The sequence below is a fragment of the Psittacula echo genome (genome assembly GCF_963264785.1).
Source record: "Psittacula echo genome assembly, chromosome: 9".
NCBI classification, from domain to species: Eukaryota; Metazoa; Chordata; class Aves; order Psittaciformes; family Psittacidae; genus Psittacula; species Psittacula echo.
Genome location: NC_137745.1, coordinates 14,044,716 through 14,064,457, shown reverse-complemented (window position 1 = coordinate 14,064,457; position 19,742 = coordinate 14,044,716). Strand labels below are relative to the sequence as shown.

The 19,742-nt window shown below is 46.9% G+C and overlaps 1 protein-coding gene across 1 annotated transcript in view; it reads left to right on the top strand.

Annotated features, from left to right (window-relative positions):
* Window positions 1-17,731, top strand: part of SSUH2 (ssu-2 homolog) — a gene marked incomplete at both ends in the record, with an annotated part of 29,649 nt that extends 11,918 nt beyond the window's left edge. The window contains 15 exon segments of the mRNA XM_080625543.1: window positions 6,514-6,599; window positions 6,968-7,050; window positions 7,938-8,000; window positions 8,003-8,071; window positions 8,892-8,952; window positions 9,586-9,635; window positions 9,638-9,712; window positions 10,317-10,379; window positions 11,271-11,356; window positions 12,902-12,994; window positions 14,063-14,168; window positions 15,724-15,774; window positions 15,778-15,831; window positions 17,578-17,613; window positions 17,615-17,731. Of these exon segments, the coding sequence (XP_080481669.1) occupies window positions 6,514-6,599; window positions 6,968-7,050; window positions 7,938-8,000; window positions 8,003-8,071; window positions 8,892-8,952; window positions 9,586-9,635; window positions 9,638-9,712; window positions 10,317-10,379; window positions 11,271-11,356; window positions 12,902-12,994; window positions 14,063-14,168; window positions 15,724-15,774; window positions 15,778-15,831; window positions 17,578-17,613; window positions 17,615-17,731 (1,093 nt within the window).
* Between the last annotated feature and the right edge of the window lie 2,011 nt (window positions 17,732-19,742).

Here is a 19,742-nt window from a genome sequence, read left to right as displayed (position 1 = left end):
TGTTTTCCTTCCTATCATACTATTGACATGTGTTTAAGAGTGTGAGCACTCCAAAGCAGTTATGGGTTTGAGCTGTTTAGAATTATTCTGTGTAGTTTTTAACTGCTGATGCATTTCCAAGTTTCTGAGTCAATATGCAAAATGGAAAAGGCATGCTTTGCAAAAGTGTGCCTCCAACATAGCATGAACAGCCCAGCACATCCCTAAATAATGCTTTGTAGCTGCATAGTCAGTGCAGCTGTTATAAAGAATAATGTTCTCCAGGCATTTGACTGGAGTGGGACTGCGTCATGTGTGGATATAGCTGTGCAGTAGACAATATGGTATTCTCTGTGTGATGGGGCATGTGGCTCTAAGTTTGTACTGAGATGTTGAGCTCTTGGAGATGAACATTGCTCAGTGGTACTGGGTGGCTCAGGGAATGCAATGTCTGTACCAGAGGTAGCTCTGCACACTTCCTTGCTAGAGAGAATTCATTTCCCTTTCTGTCCCAGTGTTCACTTTGTCCCTGGTGAGAGCCGCAGAGAAGCTTGCCAGTGGGTTACAGGACAGGTACTGAGGAATGGAAGTACCCACATCTCAACTCCCCTACCTAGAGCCCTGGTAAGCTGAATGATAAATTTCTGTTCTCTGGTCATTCACACTGTTACGCATAACTGTGTTGGTGGCTATTGTTGCAGAGAGTGTCTGAACATAATTAAAACCAGCTTGCATTTGTGGTGTTGATAGTCCTAGCTACATTAATTGTATCCCCAAAGGAAGCTGCCAGTCTCCTCTGTCCGATTTTGCAGCATGCTGCAGTGAATGGAAGCACATTCTCACCAAGCTGTTGTTACAAGAGGGCGGAATGTTTGTGTCAGAGCCCAGCTGCCCTTCGGAGGACTGAGGTGGTTGTTTCCCATGGTTAGCTCCCCTGGAAGCCCACGGAGGAGGTGGGTTTCTGCAGGTCTCCAGAGCTGCTGTGGAGGGCAGCCCTTCCATGCCTGTCCCTCTTCCTCGTGTTTCTAAGAATCTGGCCCTCCTGCCAGCCCCTGGCTGCAGTGCTGGGCTCTGACAGCATCCTGCTAATGGGATTAATGCTGCTTGTGATACCACAAAGAGCAGAGCCCCTCCAAACACATGTGGCTAATGGGCTAATTAACAAAGACTGGTTTGGACTTGAATGGGGAAAGTATAACCTGGTGTTAATAATCATGATTAATAATCAGCCAGAGCAGAGGCTGGTGAAGCCATACTGTGAAAGTTCAGTATTGACTCTGCTGGCTCCCACAACAGGCTCTAAAGCCTCAGTAAATGCAACAAGGATCTAAGCTTGCAAGTAGTGTGGTGTAGCTGGACACTGTGCATGCATTTAGGATGCTTAAGCCATTGATTTGAGCTCTAAAGGCGGGGGGAGAAAAGCTACTAGCAGTAGCTGCACAATTTGATTTGGAAGGACCTAAAGGGACAACAATTACTCCAGCTGCTGCCATAATGGAACATCTATGATCAGGCTGTGGCAGTGCCTGTCTTGGCCTTACTAGCTATGCTCTTGCCAAAAATGAACTCTCTGCCATTTACACAGTGTGTATTTCAGCGTATGTCTTGTCCTCTTGGAATCTGAGATGCTTCAAGTGACAATGGCTGCAGCATCCTTCTTTGGAACCAGTGTGGAGTGGTTGAGCAGAATGCCGTGGCGCTGCTGAGGCCATAGTCACTGGCTTATAACATTAACAGCATCACACTGCTTCTTCTCTGTGCTCATGGGCTGTGATGGGGCTGGGGAGACCATGTGGAGAAAGCACAGACTTGAGGTACCCAAATTAGGAAAGCTTAGGGTAACTTGTCCACTGTGTAGTCATTAGCTCATTGCACAGCTATCATGTTCTCTGTGGACTCGGACATGTATGGGGCTTGTGCAGGGATGCACTTACTGGTCTAGAAAAGAAAGGCACTGAATGAATCATTGCTGATATCTTCTCTAGTATCTGCAGTGAAGGTACCAGCTATTTAATAATTATACTGGATATTGGAATAAAGCTAACACCAAGAACTCTGGATACATGGAATGTTCATGTGATGTCCCAGAGGTGTCTGAAATGCCTTCTGGTCTCTCTATGGCTCTAATTTGGTCCTTCATGCAGTCTCTGTGACTTCTGAGCATCTTTCTCTCCAGGGGAGCTTCTCTTAGGAAGCCAGCATGGTGTGCATGGGCTGTCTGGCACTTTCCTTCCCGGCAAGCTTCTGCTTCACCCAGCTTTGACATCAATTCATTAATTCCCAACATCTGCATTGTTTGGCAGAGAGGAGTGGCTCAAGGGGCTGGGTTTCCTTGCTATGACCAGAATTTGCAGAAAACAATGTATTCCAAAGGAGACTGCTGGGACAGGATCATCTCTGCTCCCAGCCCTTGGAAGTGGAACAAGAAGTGAGAGGAGGCAGTAAGTGAAACTAAAAGAAATACATTGCATGCCAAGCTGACGAGTTTCTCTACTATTTTTATGCAGTTGTACTTGATTAAGATATTAATGAACTGTGTTTTCAAGTAATGTGTTAAAAATAACTGTTTCCACAACTGAAATATCTTCCACCAAATGTCAGTATATGAACTCATCCAGTTGGTGTTTGTGGAAGGAGTTGGCACATTGGTTGTGCCATGTCCGACCCAAACGTGATGCTACACCTTTAGGCACAATGTAAAGCACACTGATTCCAGTGGAACAGGGATCCATAGAGGTGTGAACTTAGTCCCTGAATCTCTAACCCTGAGATGCTTCCTGGGATTGTCTTTAATGTGGGCTTCTTGGAGTCCACTATAAACGGTTTGATGGGTTAGAGATTAAACTGGGGCTTGTTATCTTCTAACAAAATGCTGCTTAATCAAAATAGCTGTCATGATGGAGCTTTGAAATTATGCCCTTGACTATATCTTTTTCATTAGATGTTAATATGGTGCCTAAAGAAACTCTAATTATGTGGAGCCCAAGTGAAATATTGCTGTCACTGATGTTACTGGAAGTAATTGAGTTCTGAGGTTCCTTAATTTATGAATGAGAAAAGCTTTGATTAGCTTAAATAAAGATGGTACAGGAAGTTTCTGCTTAATCAGATGGATAAAATTAAAAAGTTTGTGGTCCTGGAGGTGCTGTGTGGAGCACTGACATCCAGCTCCACCAGCCAGGTACTGCAGCAGTAGGGAAAAGTGATTGATGGGGATGAGAACTGCAGGTTAGCTGCTAGGGTTTGCCAAAGATTGAGACTCTCACAAACTTTTGGCTATGGGTCCAGTCCTAAATGCACTGAAAATGGGGGTCTTCCTGCTGACATTGGTGGGCTTTTGCTCAGTTGCTGCTTGCCAGCTGCAATATTTGCTGTCTCCATGGGTTGCTTGGAGGGGTGTGTGGGGAAAGCAGAGTTTGGCTCTGATTTATACCTGCATGGGACTTGTCCCTCTCTGCAAAGGAATGTCCCTGGACAATAAAGCATAGTTACTCCTCTGGCAGGAGGAATCCATCCCTGGTTCCCATACAGAGGTGTGTTCATGCCAACTTCCTCTCCTTTAGGGGTTCTCTGTAGCTGCCCAGCAGTCATGTCCCATGTACTGAGCCTTGACATTGCAACGAGTGCTTAGCAGACAGCACCCTGGGGTAAGAGATGAGTGAACTTCCAGTTGAGAAACATGGTCTGAGTGCATCTGTTATATCTGATTGTTTTAAGCTCATGCATGAAAGTCTGATTTTAGACACCAAAGGAATGTACATGTTATGTGCAGATGGGCCATGTGGTTCTTGGGCACTTCATGAAAGCAGACTGAGGTTTCCACCCATGTAGGTCTTTACTCAGCTTGCAGCCTCTTGCACGCATTGCAGTTGATCACTCAAAGGCGGCAGCAGGGAGAGGTGGCAGTGTCCTGGAGCTCATTGTGAAGGACAGGGAGTCCTGTAGAAGATGCTCAAAGCTGTTGGTATCCCTATGCAGGAACATGGCAGTGTGCAGAATTGCCCAGAGAGGTTTGGTCATGTTTTAACCACCATCCAGTGCTGCCCAATTTGCTTACAAAAAGGCCAAACCTCTGATAACATGATTTTCATCCAAAGGTGAAATCATGTTTTGATACCAGCTTGGATGAGTCCAGTGGAAAGCTGGTGTGCACTACAGGAGGGAGTGCAGGTGGTGAGCTTGGTGCCCGGGACTTTGCAGCATGCCAGGTTTTAAGGAATGCTGTGATGTGTATTGTATATAAGACTAACAAACAGAGCTTTGAGTCAAAGGCTGGAGCTTGCTCTGCCACTGTGGTGGGAATTTTGCCAGCTATTTCTGTGTGTATAGAGCTGGATCCCAATGACAGAGAACAAAACCTGAAATATCAGATGAGTAACAGCCTAAGCTCTGAATTTCCTGGCTTTGGTCAAGGCCTATCTCAGACTTATTGTTGTTTTAAAATGGAGCTATGTGTTCATGTTTATAGACTATTGTGATTTCCAACAACATCACCATAGCAACAACTGTGCAGTTGATATTTTTACTCCGAATTTGGGATATTTTTGACCTGGTCATTTAAACCATTTCTGTTGGACTGGAATTTGGTACTAATACTCTTATCTCCATGTTTTGCTTTAAACAGGTTTTTGTTTAACATTTGCACATTAAAAAGAGACATTCAGGTTTTCTTGATAATGTGTACTTAAGTCCATTATACTTTGAATTGGAAATCATAGACTCATAGAATATCAGGTTGGAAAGGACCTCGAGGATCATCTGGTCAAACCTTTCTTGGCAAAGCATGACCTAGACTAGATGTGTGCCTAGCAGGGCACTTGCCGACCTGAACAGGGCTGCGTGAGTCTTGGTGAACTAAGGAAATGGGAGCCCTTGCTCAGCACTTACAAAGTCCTTTTTGTCCTTAAAGGTTTGTAAATGATGTGTTTTCTGAGTGAGGAAGTTCACACTATTCTCAATCACAGTTGTGTCCTTTCTCTCGTGAGTACGCAATTGCATACAGGCCTATCAAAACACCAAAACTCACCACCAGCAAAATAGAGGGAAGGAAAGTCACTGCTCCAGTGTGGTTTCCCACCCTGTGGCATGGAAAAGGAAGCTGTGGTTTTATCATGTCTGAAGCCCCAGCAGACTTGCATTGCAGACTAATTGGCAAGTGAATCCAAAATTGATTGAGATCCTTGAGGAAGATGTTTCTGTTTGGTCTAGACATGACAGAGATAATCACACTGAAGGCATTTTATGGATTTATTTTTCCCGGCTATATTCTCTGTGGTGCTTATTACTCACCATTACTTGGAAACCTGTGCTCCTTCAGCTCAAGGACAGCCCTGCCTTTTGCATGAGGGATGTGACATTTCAAACAAAGCATTGTAGTTTCCTATTTTCATAGGAAGAGATAATGGAGAGATGAATTTTGCTTCCTGGAAGAAAGCAGCATGCTCTCAGCAGAGAAGCCTAGTAAATCAAATTGATGGATGATTACCCTCAGCATCTCCATGCCTGTCAGATTGCGTGTTGCTGCCAGGCTGGCATTTCCTGGCTCCTCTGTGCGCTCTTTCCTTGCATGGAGTGAATTTTTGTCATCAGCTGCTGCAATAGGAAAGGTCACTGGATAAAAGGCTTAATAAAAAGAATGGTTTCTCTTTTGGGCATGAGGAGGACCAGTTGCTACCAGTGAGTATTTTTAGAGTGGTACCTAAGGAAACAAACAACTGCTGTTCCATGAGCTGAATTAGAATAAGTTGGAAACTTAGAACAAGGCAGTGAGCTTAAAGAGCAGAGTCATTGTTGATCAAACTAAGGACTGACGTGTCAAAGGCAGCCAAGTGATGATGGCCTTCTTATCTATGTTTGTGTCTCAGTAAAAGATGTAAACGTGTACAACTTTGAGCTCTTCAACTGACCAGAGAGCGTCTCTGGGTCTTTGGAAAGTTCCTGCTGCCTTTCTCCTGCCCATGTGCTTAAGGTCTGCTATGGGTGTCCATCGTGGCAGCTCTCCCCTGCTCCCTGCCAAGGGGTGCGGATGGTGCCCCAGGCTGCGGGCTCCTCGCCTCCGGGGCTCCTTGCCTCCGGGGCTTTGTGTCGCCCGGTCCTCCGCTCTCCGGGCCGCAGAGGGAGCTGAGGACCTGCAGGGCTTTGGCACCTACACAGGGTGTCAGTGTTGTTCCACTTCAGCACAAGGACTGAGCTCCTGGAAAGCAAGACCCTGGGAAAGGACAGCAAATCCTCTGCCTGCCTGTTGGCCTGTGATATCTGTTTGGTCTCTACGTGCACTGTCCGACCTCCAGGCTCCCTCACTAATGTTTCTGTGTGCTGTAGGTGACCTGGACCCAAAGCCAGGATGTCCCCTGATGTCTTCTGTACCCCAGGAACATCTGGATGACAGTGAATAGATAATAGGGGTATGTGCGTGGCACTGATTTTGTCTATCTGGCAGTTCGCACTGTAACTTTTCTGGCAGTAGGGAAACACCAGCAGCTGCCTAACCCAAGGTGGACAATCCCATGAAGCCCTCCCTCTTGTACTCTACAGCTACTGCAATGGGCATATGCCTGCTAGCTCACAGAACACTTTTTCCTCCTGTGCTGCTGTTTGTGGCCTGCTCTTTGTGCAGACAGGTATGGTTTGGGAAGTAATTGCCTTTGATATCTGGCTGTGCTTCTCCCTACTTGGAAAGTCATCAAGACCTCAGCCAGGCAGGGAGCTAGGACTGCTGTGCTGCCCTGAGCAAGGCAATGGGGCCAGTGCTGTGGGCACAGGCACTGCCCACTCACCTGGGAGCTGCCCCAGTGCTTTGAGGGAATGGCACTGGGATGTGCTGGACAGGCAGCAGCTTCTGTCTGGGGTGTGTGGGATGTTTGGAGTGAAGCAAAATGCACACCTGGGACTGGCTTTAGGTGCTACAGCTGAATCTTCCTGCAGCTGTGAGCAAAACCTGCCCTGGGTTTAAATTGGGCTTGAATTCTTCAGTTGCCCCTTCCTATAGGAGCAGAGCCCCTGTCACCACCTCTGGAGCTGATGGGTGAGTGCGGGGAGCAGAGGAGCGGGCACCCCTTTGCACCAGCACTGGTAAGCAGCTCTGGGGAGCATGTGTTTTATGGACTTCTCTTGAATGCAGCTCAGCACAGCCCTAGGCCGTGAGGTGACCCCTGCACCAGCATCCCGAGCTGGAAGGGCTCCCAGGACCTCAGACATGGCAAAAAGGATGTCCCCACCACAGGCATCATCAGTGTGTAGCGTGTCCAGGGCAGGCACAGACCCCTTTGGCACCAACCGTGCTGACAGCATCCTCCTCAGAGGTGGGGCCCAAACTCTTAAAGCTTTGTTCAGAATATAAGTATCACACAGGTTCTGTGCTAATCCTTTTCCCAGGGGTCAGTTATTGTGTCCTTTATGCTCTTATTGCTTATCGTCTCTTTTTGTCTCCTAATTTTCACCTTGAATTTTAAAAATCCCAAGCCAAAAGCAAGTACACAACACACCTTTTTCCTTTGTACATGGGGAAGAGGAAAAAGCACAGTTCAAAAAGCAACATTTGGTCCATATAGGATAGGATGGTGGGAGTGTGCTCCTGCTTGTTTTTTTCACCTACACAAAGAATTCAGACCAGGTATCTGGTGGCTTTATGTTTCTCAGCCTTAATGAGAGGGGAAAAAATGGCTGCAGGACAGTGATCAATCTTTCAAACCAGCTTTCAAACCTTTACCCAGCCTGCTGAAGGCGAGGATTATTTTAGACCACCCTTTAATACTGACTGATGTCGCATGAAGATTTTGCTTTAGAACACGAATCTCTTATTCTTTTTATAATAAAACAGTCACCAGCTGTGATTGAGTAAGGGGTGAGTGCTCCCACATGGGCTCTACTTCCCTTTCTTGTACAAGGTTAAATGCACTGCATGTTTCGTGCTAACCCTTTATAAGTTAAGATAAAAACCTGTCATCGTTGCCTCCCAGCGTGCCCCGATGACAGAAGCGGTGGCCAGGGGAGCCCTCCTGCGCTTCGCTTCGTGTCCGCGTGGTGCTGCTATGGGAGCAGGGCAGCAGGGGAGCTGGCCAGCCGGTGCCTGCAGCAGGGGGGCACCTACCGAGTGAGTACCTCCAGGCCCGGCATCTTGGGCAGCTCTTGGGAAGGGCTGGGATAACTTCCAATCACACAGTGACATCAGGACACGAGGAGCCATCCATTCATTAAATGAAACAGCTTCCATCCTGCTTCGAATGCAAGCATACAAGTGCTTTCCAAGGGAAGTCTACTTAAGAGCTGACTGTGGGCTTTTAGAGCTGAAAGGTACATCCTCCTCTACAGGAAAGCACCACCTAGAAGCATTTTCTGACAGCCCAGCTTTGGCAATAGAGCACTTTCCTTACCTAAACTGCAGGAATCTACCCTGCAGATTGGTATTTTGGGCAAGCACAGTGACCGGTAATGCCACACATCCCAGCTGTTGTGAACTTTTCATTTCACAGAGAAAGTGAGCTTTGATTCCTTGGTTTCATTCCTCTCTCTGAAAATAGTTATTGCAGGTTTGGTGCTTGCTGGCTCTGGGGTCTTTCCTGGTTTGGGGACTGGCTGTCCGTGGGGTGATCCAGCAAACCAAGCTGGTGGGTTCTGTGTTAGGCTTTGCTGTGTTTCCTGTTTGGGCAGCTGCCTAGGGGTGTGCTGCTGTGCCCTATTCTAGGGCTTCTTGGGGAAGAAAAGGCAAGAGCACTGAGGAGCAGGATACTGGTACTGTCCTATAATAGGTACTGTGGAGCTTTGTGCTAGTGCTTGTTCCAGCTAGCTTTTCTTACACAAGTTGTACTTGGAATGCTCCTGAGACCCGGCATTAGTGTGTCCCCGTTCACGTTTAAATGCTTACTTCCTTACAAGTTGGGTTTTGTGGTCAGTGTGTGATTTTTCTCTTCTAATATCGACTGGAGACATTCAGTGAGTCGAGGCTAAGCGAGTGGGTGTTTGAGCCCATCACCAGTAAGTGATTACCCCAAATCCCACTGGAATAGCTCTTCTGAGATATGACCTATATATTGGAGCTGGGGTCTGTGGCAGTTCTTGTTGTCCAGGGCTTATGTAGCTCCTGGAGGTGACTTGATCCTGGTTTAGTGTGCATAAGGTGTGTCTGCTCCCTTGTGGCTATTTGGACTCTGCAGAGCCCACGAAGCTGGGGCAAAATGCCTTTATAAGCCTAATTTGCTTCCCTCGTGCTAGGGGAGGTTTCATGGCATTCCCTGGGAGCATAGACCCTTAGTTACCAAGTGCCATGTATAGTCAAAGACTGAAGTGGGCATCTGTGCACAGTGAAGCTTTTTATGGTCCTGCTGAGGAGTGTGGGGGAGCCTCACCCATGGATTTTGGGTAACAGCTAATTCCAGGTGCCTGCATTGCCCTGGGGGTTCTGCTGGGAGGGCTGGGAAGTGATGAGGACTGTGTCACGGTGGCAGGAGGATGCTCAGCACCTCAGGGTGTCATGGACCACTTAGGGTCAGTCCCTGGTGTGATGCCCACGTGGGGATGCGGTCTGTGGGTCCTCAGCAGTCCCAGGAGCTGGCCAGCATCCATGCACCGCCTCCAGCAAGGTGGATTAGATGCCATCCCCTCCTGCAGAGCCCGGAGCAGCTGCACCCCCCCGGGGATGCCCCCATGGACCTCCAGGGTGTGGAGGTTGGGCACCCCCACACTCTTCCAAGGCTGGACATGGCGGTGCCGGGTGCCCTGCTCAGCACTGGTCAGGATGAGTCCTCCCTTGCTGTTAGCTGCTTGTGGGAACCCCTTCCCCATTGATGGCTTTGTGGGGCTGTGGGACCTTCCCCAGGACCCTCAGCTCTTGAGGCATCTGTTACAGTTCTCATTTTCTTGGGGTTTTCCTCATTAAACACCAGTGAAAAGAGTCAGAGATCCCTTCCTGGTGTTTTCTTCCTCTCAAACTTTGAGGACAAATCTTGCTGCAGCCTTTTCAAGAAACAGCACTGGATAATCTTTCCTCTTTTGTTAATTTTTTTTCCAACATTAGGGGAGCATTAGTTTCCATGACAGTTCCCATTTAGCTTTTGACAAGCTCTATAGCTGGACAATTTATTTTACTTTTTAAGTGAAATGATGAATAACGAAAAAAGTACTTTCTTTGGCCAGCACTGCATAGATATTTGCCTTTGTTAAATAATTATTATTTATGACTCCTTTAATGGTCATACAGCACAATTTTATGGTGTTGGATTCTTTCCCATTCGGGCCAGAATTTTATCACTGAATATAGATGCAGGAAGGGTGCCTGTGCATAATGTGAGATATTCAAAATCCCCGGGAAGCTCTGCGCATCAATAATCTTCTGATTTCAGGACTGTCACAGATGCCATGGTCACGGCCGGTCCAAGTGCAGGGTGTGCCATGGGACAGGTCGGGTAAGGAGCTGCAAAACCTTCTGCCGGGCTGCGTTTCCCAATTCCTCTAAGCTCAGGGTTCATTTGTAAAATCACAACATGTTCTGTCTTATTACTGTGCTTATTATGTGGGCTGGAAACATGGGGTAAATTCTGTTTTGTTTCCCCTTTGCCACCCTGTATCCCAAAGTCACTCGTGTTCAAAGCAAGCTTCCAGGTCCTGCAGTGATGCTGAATGGGGCTGTCAAAACCCTGCCCAGGTAGCAAAGATGTCTTACCCTGTCCTCAATCAATAGCCTACGTGTTATGATGGTGAGAAGGAGAATTTGCTTCTGCACTGTTGAAATTGGGTCAGATCTTAGGCATGAGATAAGAAAAATGGTTTGCTGTCTTTCAGATGTGCTCAGTTCTGTGTTTGGGGTTTCCGAATGAGAGAGGAGGCTTAACCCAGGGATGTGAGTGCAGCCATGAATCTGGCCTCCTGTCTTTATTTCTGCTTCTGCACAGATATTCCCAGGCAGCCAAAAGATGAATTGTTATTGCACAAATTTGCCACTTAAAGTTCATCTGATTAAATATAAATACTTAAAAGTATACTGCTAGCTAGAAGAATAAATAACATGAATAAAACCCCACATGTGTAAGGAAAAAAAAAAAGGCATTTCAACCAAACTGTGTCTAATTTACATCACTAGTGAGTTTGACTGGAACACCTGATTGATCCAGGGTCACAGTTTATGAGCTATTTGGTACACTCTTCCTTTGCAATGTGTATACTTGACATACTCTTTCCTCTGCAAGCCTGACTTAGCAATTATTTTGCTAATGTGCATAAAAGCTTTTGATTTATAAACCTGATGTGTTTTAATTTGAGCAGTCACTGCCTGTTTTAATTCTTTGGTGTGTTTGTAGACAAGGTGTGTAACGTGCAAAGGGTCCCGACACAGGCTAAAGCAGCAGAAAAGATGCCAGCATTGCTCAGGTACAGGTGGTAAAAGGTACGATGGGCTCCATGTCAGCGTAGCTCTGCTCAGGCTGTACTGCTTCCCTTAGTCCATGTTTGCTCAGGCAGAGGTGTATGGGTACTAGAAACCAGTCATCCCGGTTCCACTGGCCTAGTGGAAATTAACAACTGAGGGTCTCCTGGTAGGAGGAAACTACTGGAAAGTTGGGGAAGTAAGGGAACATATTTAATCTAGTACCTTTGAGCCGAGATGACTCCATGTGCGTGCTGCTGGCAGAGGTTACAGTACAGAGCTGAGACATACTCTACATGCCTGTGTGCTTTTTCTGTTTTCTACCATGAAGATCACCTACCAGATAAAGCAATACAGCAATAAATAATAAATACAGCAGTAGCTTTATTCTCCATGAAAATGGTTAGAAATGGACTTTTCCTGCTCTCATTTTTAAAAGAACTTTGATTTTAACATCTATTAGTCTATTATTCTATTATTATGGTGGTGTAAATGGCCAGGTTGGACAAAGCCTTGGGTGACATGGTTTAGTGTGGGGTGTCCCTGCCCGTGGCAGGGGGGTTGGAACTGGATGATCTTAAGGTCCTTTCCAACCCCAACTATTCTATGATTTATTCTGTGTGCCGTGCCCCTCCCCACCTCAGCATTCAGGAACCAAGCTGGCATCCCAAACTTGTGAGAGCAGCTTTTAAGGCTTTGGAAAGTAATAATATTTTGACTTGCCTTTTTTCCATCTTTTTTGACCTTTCTGTTACAGGACTGTCACTTTTCCCAGCTCCTCTAGGAAACTGGAGGAAGCCTTGAGTTTTCCAATGAAAGCATGGGATGGGCCTGGAAGGAGCTGCAAACTCCAGAGCTGCTCTCAGGTCTGGTTCCTGCAGCGCCCGGTTGGGGTTTGGCAGGATTCACAGCCTGTGCAGCCTGGGGAATTGTTACCACCCTCTGTTTTTACCAAACATGAAACAGGCTTCAGAATGTTCTTTAAGTGACAAAAAAAGAGAAGGCGCTGTTCTAAAGCTGTTTTGTTTATGTGGCTCCATTAAGTTTAAAATAACAGAGATGGTATCGTGCATAATCATGGCAGTCATTTTAAAGCATGAATCCACTGGGGCTAATGATGGCTTGAAGAGCCTTAATGAATCAGTTGTTAACTGCTGCTAATCTGTGCTGCACTGATGCAATCAAAATGCTCCATGCATAAGCATATGCCTCCTGCATCTGTTAGAAGCACATGCAGTGGCATCTTCCAAGTGACACTCACCTTCCTACCGTTGTGTGGGGAAATTGTGATTATCCCTAATTAGATGTACAAATACATTCTTTGACTAATTCTGCATTTACAAATAGATTTGAGGTTGGAATTAGTCATTTCTTTTTCCCAGCAAATATGTTGCATCCCATGAGTCACAGACCAGGGGGGAAGGTACGCGTGGTGCATGTGCTATCATTGATTTCTGTTGCTACCGAGCTATACAAACACTCTGAAATAAATCACTCCTGGGTCCATAGGACTCAAAATGGACAGTGTTTAAATCCTGTTTAAAACACATTTTGTTGCATTCAAAGGTGCAATACCTGTTCTGGCTGGGGCAGCAAGACCTGTGTGACCTGGCAGGGAGAGAAAAAGCTCCAGCATTTCAAGCAGCTGGTGATAACCTGGTGAGCAGCATGGGTTCAGAGCCGCTACTTTTATTCCTTGTTCTACTGCAAGGCCTGGGAGCTCAGCTGGGCTCCCTGGGGGGAAGCTGGGAGAGTGTTGCCTTTGGTCAGGCAGAAACAAGGGCTTAGAGGGGCAGCTTTAGTCTTTAGTGATGGCAGCCTTGCGTGTGGGGCATGGTGGGGGCTGAAGCAGCTTCACAGAAATGAAGGATGGTCCAAGGGCACACAAGAACTCAGAAATGGAGCTGAGCTTGGTACAAGCCGCTGCAGCCCAAACTTGATGCTGGAGCAACGAGGGGCAGTGGCTGAGCTCCTTTTTCTAGGGCATTAGTGACCCAAGGCTGCTGCCTGTGGTGTTGCTTTGGCATTTCCCATTTGGGAGCTGTAGTGCTGGAGGTAACAGGCAGGGCTGAAAAAGATCTTAGCTTGTGAGGTTTAGCAAAAAGCCCATTACTTGCCCTGCTGAGTGCTTCCTGAGTACTTTCCCATTTTGTACTAAATGCCTTCAATTTCCCTGTGTGAACACCTTCATTTTTCAACCCACCATCTCTGTCCATGCTGGGAGATTGAAAATGTCCCAGCCATACCCATCCCACTGGTGGGACTCCTGGGGGGTGCAGAGCCCTGGGGCTACATGACCCCAGACAAGCACAGGTCTACCAGATGAGACCTCCAGCTCCTTTGGAGGACGTCACCAGCCACTATCCATGCCAGTGTGCTATGGGTAATAGAGCAAGATGGTTCCCTGCAGTAGGAGCTGTGGGTTTGGAAAGGGAAGAAAAGACCTTGTCTGCTGCAAGGAGTTAATGGACGTAGGAGGCACCAAAAGCTTTAGGGGAAGGTGATCACCATGATGTCTGATTTCAGGGTTATTTATGAGGAGTTGCCCATGATTGTTGCATACACATGGTGATTAAGAAGCTAATGAGGGAGAGCACAAAGGTTAGGCAGGCATGACTGTTGTCCTTGGGAACATTCAAGAATTAATTGGGCATTTAGAAAGAGCCTGGAGATAGCTCAGCACCCTACAACCAGTCTCAGATTGGTTGTTTTCCCTTTCTCTTGCAGGAAGAACAATGTCTTCGAATTTGTTTCTGAGCATCATCTGAACTTCCCAAGAGAGCTGCTCAGCAAAGTCACTGGAGGGAGTATATTTAAAGATGAAAATGGGATGGTGAGTGCTACTCCCAGGCCAGAGTGCGTGGCTGTGAAAAAGGGGAATATTAAATGGCTTCTCATGGTGACCAGCAGCTGCTATGGACACAGCAATAGGCCATTGCCCCTTTGGTAGTGCAGAGCATCCTTAGCTTTCCCTGAGGAACTGAGAGTTGTCGGGTTTTCTGTCTGACAAAATGTGGCCAACCAGGGTTGCAGCAGTTGGTGCTCAGTCACCACAGGTTGCTTCTGGTGGCCATTGCCAGAGTAGCAGAACTCCCTCCCCAGAGCCATCTGCATCTCTCCAGTATAGCAGGAGACATCCAATAGCACATCCATCCCTTGGGATTTTTATTTTGCCCGTTATACATTTCCCACTGCCTGCACAATACTGTCAGTGCTATTGGCTGCAGGCTTTGCAGGGAGACAGCATGGGACGGCAGCTCTTGCCCCCTGACAGAGTGCCTGCATGGTACTGCCATCAGCCAGCAAACCAGGAGCTCATCCCCAAGGTAGGAGTCAGGATCCAGCACAGAGGTGCTACTCTGGCCAGGGCTGCTCACTGGGCTGCTGTGGGAACCTGCAGTGCAGAGCTCTTAAGCCAGATGTTCATCAGGGCTGGACATCTCTTCTCCTCCAGCTCCTGTGGTACAGGGCTCCTGGAGGGAATCTGCCCCTGTAAACCTGCAAAATTCTGGGGCAAAACAGTCCAAAACTGGCTGAAGCATGGTGTTCTCTCACAGCCAATGCCATTTCTGTACTGCTCAGTCCTCAGCCTGAGTTTTCTTTTTAATGTAAATGCGAGTGAGTGAGGGTTTAACTGTGCCATTTTATTATTTATTAGCTGTTTTTCAGTAACCTGTAGAAACTTTAGTCACGTACCAGGACTGGGAGATAAGCAGCATCCAAGCACAGACCAGCTCTCCCCCAGAGAGCTATTACTCAATGTCATGCTTCTGTAGTGAAGACTTTGCATCTGGTCTTGCAGAATCCCTTTGGGTTTTGAATCATGCTTTAGAATCTGAGTCGTCCTCCAATGAATGCTTTAGATCTGAAGTCCTATGAGCATTAAAATCAGCGGGGCTGTCACATAAACAGCTATCACTCCTGGCTATGCAACAAGTAACTGCATTCGTAAGTAGTTCTGCTTTGCCCACAAGCCCAATAGTTCTTCTGTAAATTGCCCACATCCTGAGGGAAAACAGAGGCTTTAAACAGCCTTTCAGGTTTAGCAGTGCTGTGCTGCTGGAAGAAGGTGACAGTGAATCCTGACGGAGCACAGAGTCACCCAGTGCCAGTTTTTAATCAAACCTGCCACCTTAGGAACAGCAGCCTCTTCCTGTGCTGTCCTGCTCCATGGACAGCATAAACATCTGTCTGGAGAGGCCAGGCACTATTTTGGACACTTCTGCACTTCGCAGGGGTGGGATGGACATGCCTTTGTGACTCTGACCTTAGTGTTTATTCTGTATATTGCCATTATTAGCTCAGGTCTTCCATTGTAACGAGTGAAATGAATGTGTTTCTCAGACAAACAGGTGTCTCTTCTGCCCTGTTGGGTTTATTTCTTGCAGGTGTACCCCATCATCAACTTCCATGAATCCAAGATCTCCCTGGCCTCACAGTGAGCCATTGCAGAGCACAGCGCAGCATTGGCCACGTCCTCCCGCCTCCTCCGGCAGGTAAGGGGGAGCTGCTGGCATGTTCCCCTGCCTGCTGCACACCCCGCTAGCCATAGTGGGTTACAGCCCGGTTAAACACAATAAGATGTTGGGAATAGTCACTCATTTACTTTCATTTAGGGGTGATCTTTAGCAAATGTGAAAGAAACTCTAATTATCAAAGAGATCTTTATTGAGTGAAATACCAGGGAAATAATTTCTCTGAAATGCTTAGGAATTGAAGGATGTAGGTGACTGTTGTTGTTCCTGTTCCTTTTACCTTTCCAAAGCCCTGGCAAACATTATTTATTGCCGCTATTTTTATCTTAGAAGCTACTTTAGAACAAACATTAGGGTTGCACTCCATCTGATTCTCACTAGTGTGTCGTAATGTCTGCTGCTGCTATTAAAAATGTGATTGCAAATGCAAAAGTTTAGCTAGAACATACTGTCTTTTCACCCACAGGAAAGAGAAGGTTTCACATTAAAAATGCAAGTAAACTTCAAGACCAAAATAACCTTAAAGGGAGATGGTTTGATTTTCCATGCGGTCTGTCAAAACCAGCTCTTTGGCAAATTTCTGACTTCCAACTTAATTCCAGCCTATAATTTCCACTTCTCAGCATCAAAGGCAGTTTGCTCACTAGGCTGCTGCACCCCAGCCAAAGCATCCTCTAGCTGCATGGGAAAGCAGGTGCTGAAAACCTGGCCTGGCAAATCCTGGCACCACGTGGTATTTATGCTGATCCGGGCTGCCTTCTCACAGTGCTTTCCTCATTGAATTTTTCACCACCTCTGCTTGTCGTTGGCTGAAGTTGTTCTGCTTAACAATCAGCATCATTTGGAGCAATCTAGGAGAGGCAAAATCTCCTCTTCTTTGCATGGCTGATGCTGTTCTGGCTTCTTATGGTGTTGGCTGTGTGCTGGAGGTAAATATCAGGATCATAGGTAACCTCTGGAGTTAGAAGGGCTGGAGCCCAGCAGACATTGAGCTTTATCTAAAACTGAGGCTTTGCACTTGTAATTGCAGCAGGAGGTGAGAGCCAGAGTGGATCAGGAGACCTGAATGGCTGCGGAGCGCAAGAAGGAAGGAGCAAAGTAGGGCCCTCCATGAGGAGGCAAGGTGCCACCATAGCACTGCCTCCTGTGATTCAGCTGGGAATAATAATTACCACAGAAATGGAGATGAAAGCAGCTTCTTTCCCCCTCAGACAGGAAGAGAGCAGAGCAGCAGGGGTTAAATCTGCAGCAGTTTCTGTTGCAGTAACACAACACGGTGCAGCCATCACTGGTGGAGGTGATGTGTCCGCAGCTCACCACCAATGCCTGTGTTTGCACATCCAGATTCCTGTGGCTTTCCCGTGTTCCCAGAGCAGGGGCAGGGAACTGTGTTTGCACACAGACTTCAACCATGTTGAACCCATGTTCAACCCATAAGATGGGGCATATGCTAACACACCAAGGACTGGACACAAGGGCTTAAAGGATTTAAGGAAATACTTAAATAGCTATAAATGCAGTAAAAATGGCTTAGTATTCGAGGGCTAGAACATCCTAGCTCCACCAAGGGAATCTGATGGCTGTAGTGATGGGCTGGTTGCTCTTCACCAGTTTTCCTTTTCCCCTTCACAAAGCAGCAGCTTTCTCAGACCTATAAGGTTTGTGGCTAAAAGTTAGGGCTTTTTTCCTCTGTGTTTGTGTCGGTCTAAAGCAAGATACAGCATCTGCTCCAAAGTGTTTATGTAATTTGAGCTTTTCCTTTCCCAGCGTCAAACAATTCAGCTAATCCCTATTGGGATTAGCTGAAGTTCACTACCAATATTCAGGGAAGCCTGACCTCTACTACGTCTATGGGTTCGAGAACAAGGTGCACGCACTGGGCTACCCTGAGAGGTGCTGCTGCAGCTGCACCATTATCTGACAGAAAAGCCTGATTCTGCCAATGATTACCCCATGAAACCCCTTCAGGGAGCAGGGATCTTGCTCCCAGGCATGTTTGCATCTGCAACAGGGGACTGCCAACAGAACAGAGTAGGGGAAGAAAACCATGATGCCTCTCCCTTCAGACCCTTTGTATCTCAGAGCTGGGGCCAGCTCCAGGCCTCCTGCTGGGAGCATATCAGGCCTTTGGGTGAAGATTTCTCCCTGTGGATGTTTTCTTTTCTCATTGCAATGCTGTATCATGAAGGTGATGGGTATGGACATTTTCAGTTCAGCTATGCAGTTTATGACTGGTGCCTTTCTTTCTCCATTTTATTTGTCTATTTTCCTGAGTTACTACATAATCTATAATGATGTCTTTTAAAAAAATCTATCCAATTAGCAAATCAAACTTTAAAGGATTCCATTTTTAAATACCTAGTAACAGCATCCGAGGGGTGGTTGTACCAATATGAACATCATTGTCTAATAACAGGCTTCTGCTGTTATGTGCTGTGTGTGATGCCCTTGACAGCTTCAGGGATGGGGAGAGCAGGAGGTTGTGAGGGGAGAAGACATGGGGTCACCCCTGTGCCTGTGGGTTGGGGGCATGAGCTTTGCCCTGGGGGCTACTCCTGGGCCTCAATCCAGACAAGGGTCATTGGCTCAAGTGCCTGCAGGAGGCAGTTCTGCCCCGTCCTCACTGTTTTCTCTTTCTATCACCAATCTTGCAATGTTTATCTCAGAAAAGCTTGCAGGAGAACTTTGGCTTGCTTTGGGTTTCAGGCTAATTTAATTTAAGTGCAAACACTTGTGTTTGCAGTGCAGAGTTTGAGGAGAGGAAGCAAACAGACCCTACAAAGTTCAGAAATGTGCAAGCAAATAGAAAGACACCAACATTCATATTTAAACACAAATCAAACAGCCCTCCTCTCCTCCCCTGTGATTTTTTACATAGTTCTCATGCTTTTGGGGGCCTTACCCAGGTGTTTTGCATGAGTGGTATGGGCAGCCCTCAACACTGCTGTGTCCAATTGTCCAATGCAGCAATGGCTGCAGCTTGGTGCTCTCTGTTAGAGTGCCAGCTAGGTTTGTAGGTTATCACAGCAAAATCCAAATGGGAGAAACAGCTCAAGGAGATGGGAAACTTTTAAGACTTACAGTGCCATGCATCAGCTTAAATGGGGATTGTGAGGGGTGGGAGGAAAGAGAAAACAACTGGGAAAGGACATTTAGCAGCTGACAAGTTTCAATCAAGTGAGCTGAAAATTAACTTGTAAAGGAAGTGTTTTCTAATGCTATTTCTAAAATGAACAAACCGACCCTGTTCCTGCTAATCTGAGAGGGAGAGAGGAGCTTTCCGGATTTTGTTGTGGGGGAGAGACACAGGCAGCAGCTGCTGTCCTGGCACAGAGTGATGCTCCTCAGTGCCACCCTGCACAGAGCGATGTGCTCCTCCATCAGCCCCAGCACTGCTCTGCAGCAAAGGGAGTGCAGGCACTAACAGCCTCCTTACTAAGCCATGCTGAAACACTTGGGGTTTTAGTGGCTAATTCTGGACTGGCTCTTTACCTTATGCATGCCCATACAAGCATGTCCCAGAAGAGAAAAAAACACGACTCAAATTGTTCCTAACAAAACTTTGTTCAGTTGTGAAAATCCACAAGGATGTTACTTCTTTTTTTTGGCAAACCTTCACTTCAGAGCTTTGAGAGCACAAAGGAGGTGAGAGCAGGTTTCCCTAGACAGCACTGCAGGATGCACCTGCAAAGTTGCTCGTTCCCATATGTACTGTGTACTTGCAGATAGATATATATGCATTTTCTATAGCCAGGCTTAGCAGAGCAGGCCACGGGGGCACATTAATCAAGCAGCCTCCCTGCCTGGCAGTGACAGATTGCTTTCAGCAGATGCATCTAATGCAGTTTTAGCCTGGCTTCACTTGGGTTAAACAAGTCCCTGACCTGCGTAAGGCTGATAAATGACTGGATGAGCTGATCCTGCAGCCCATC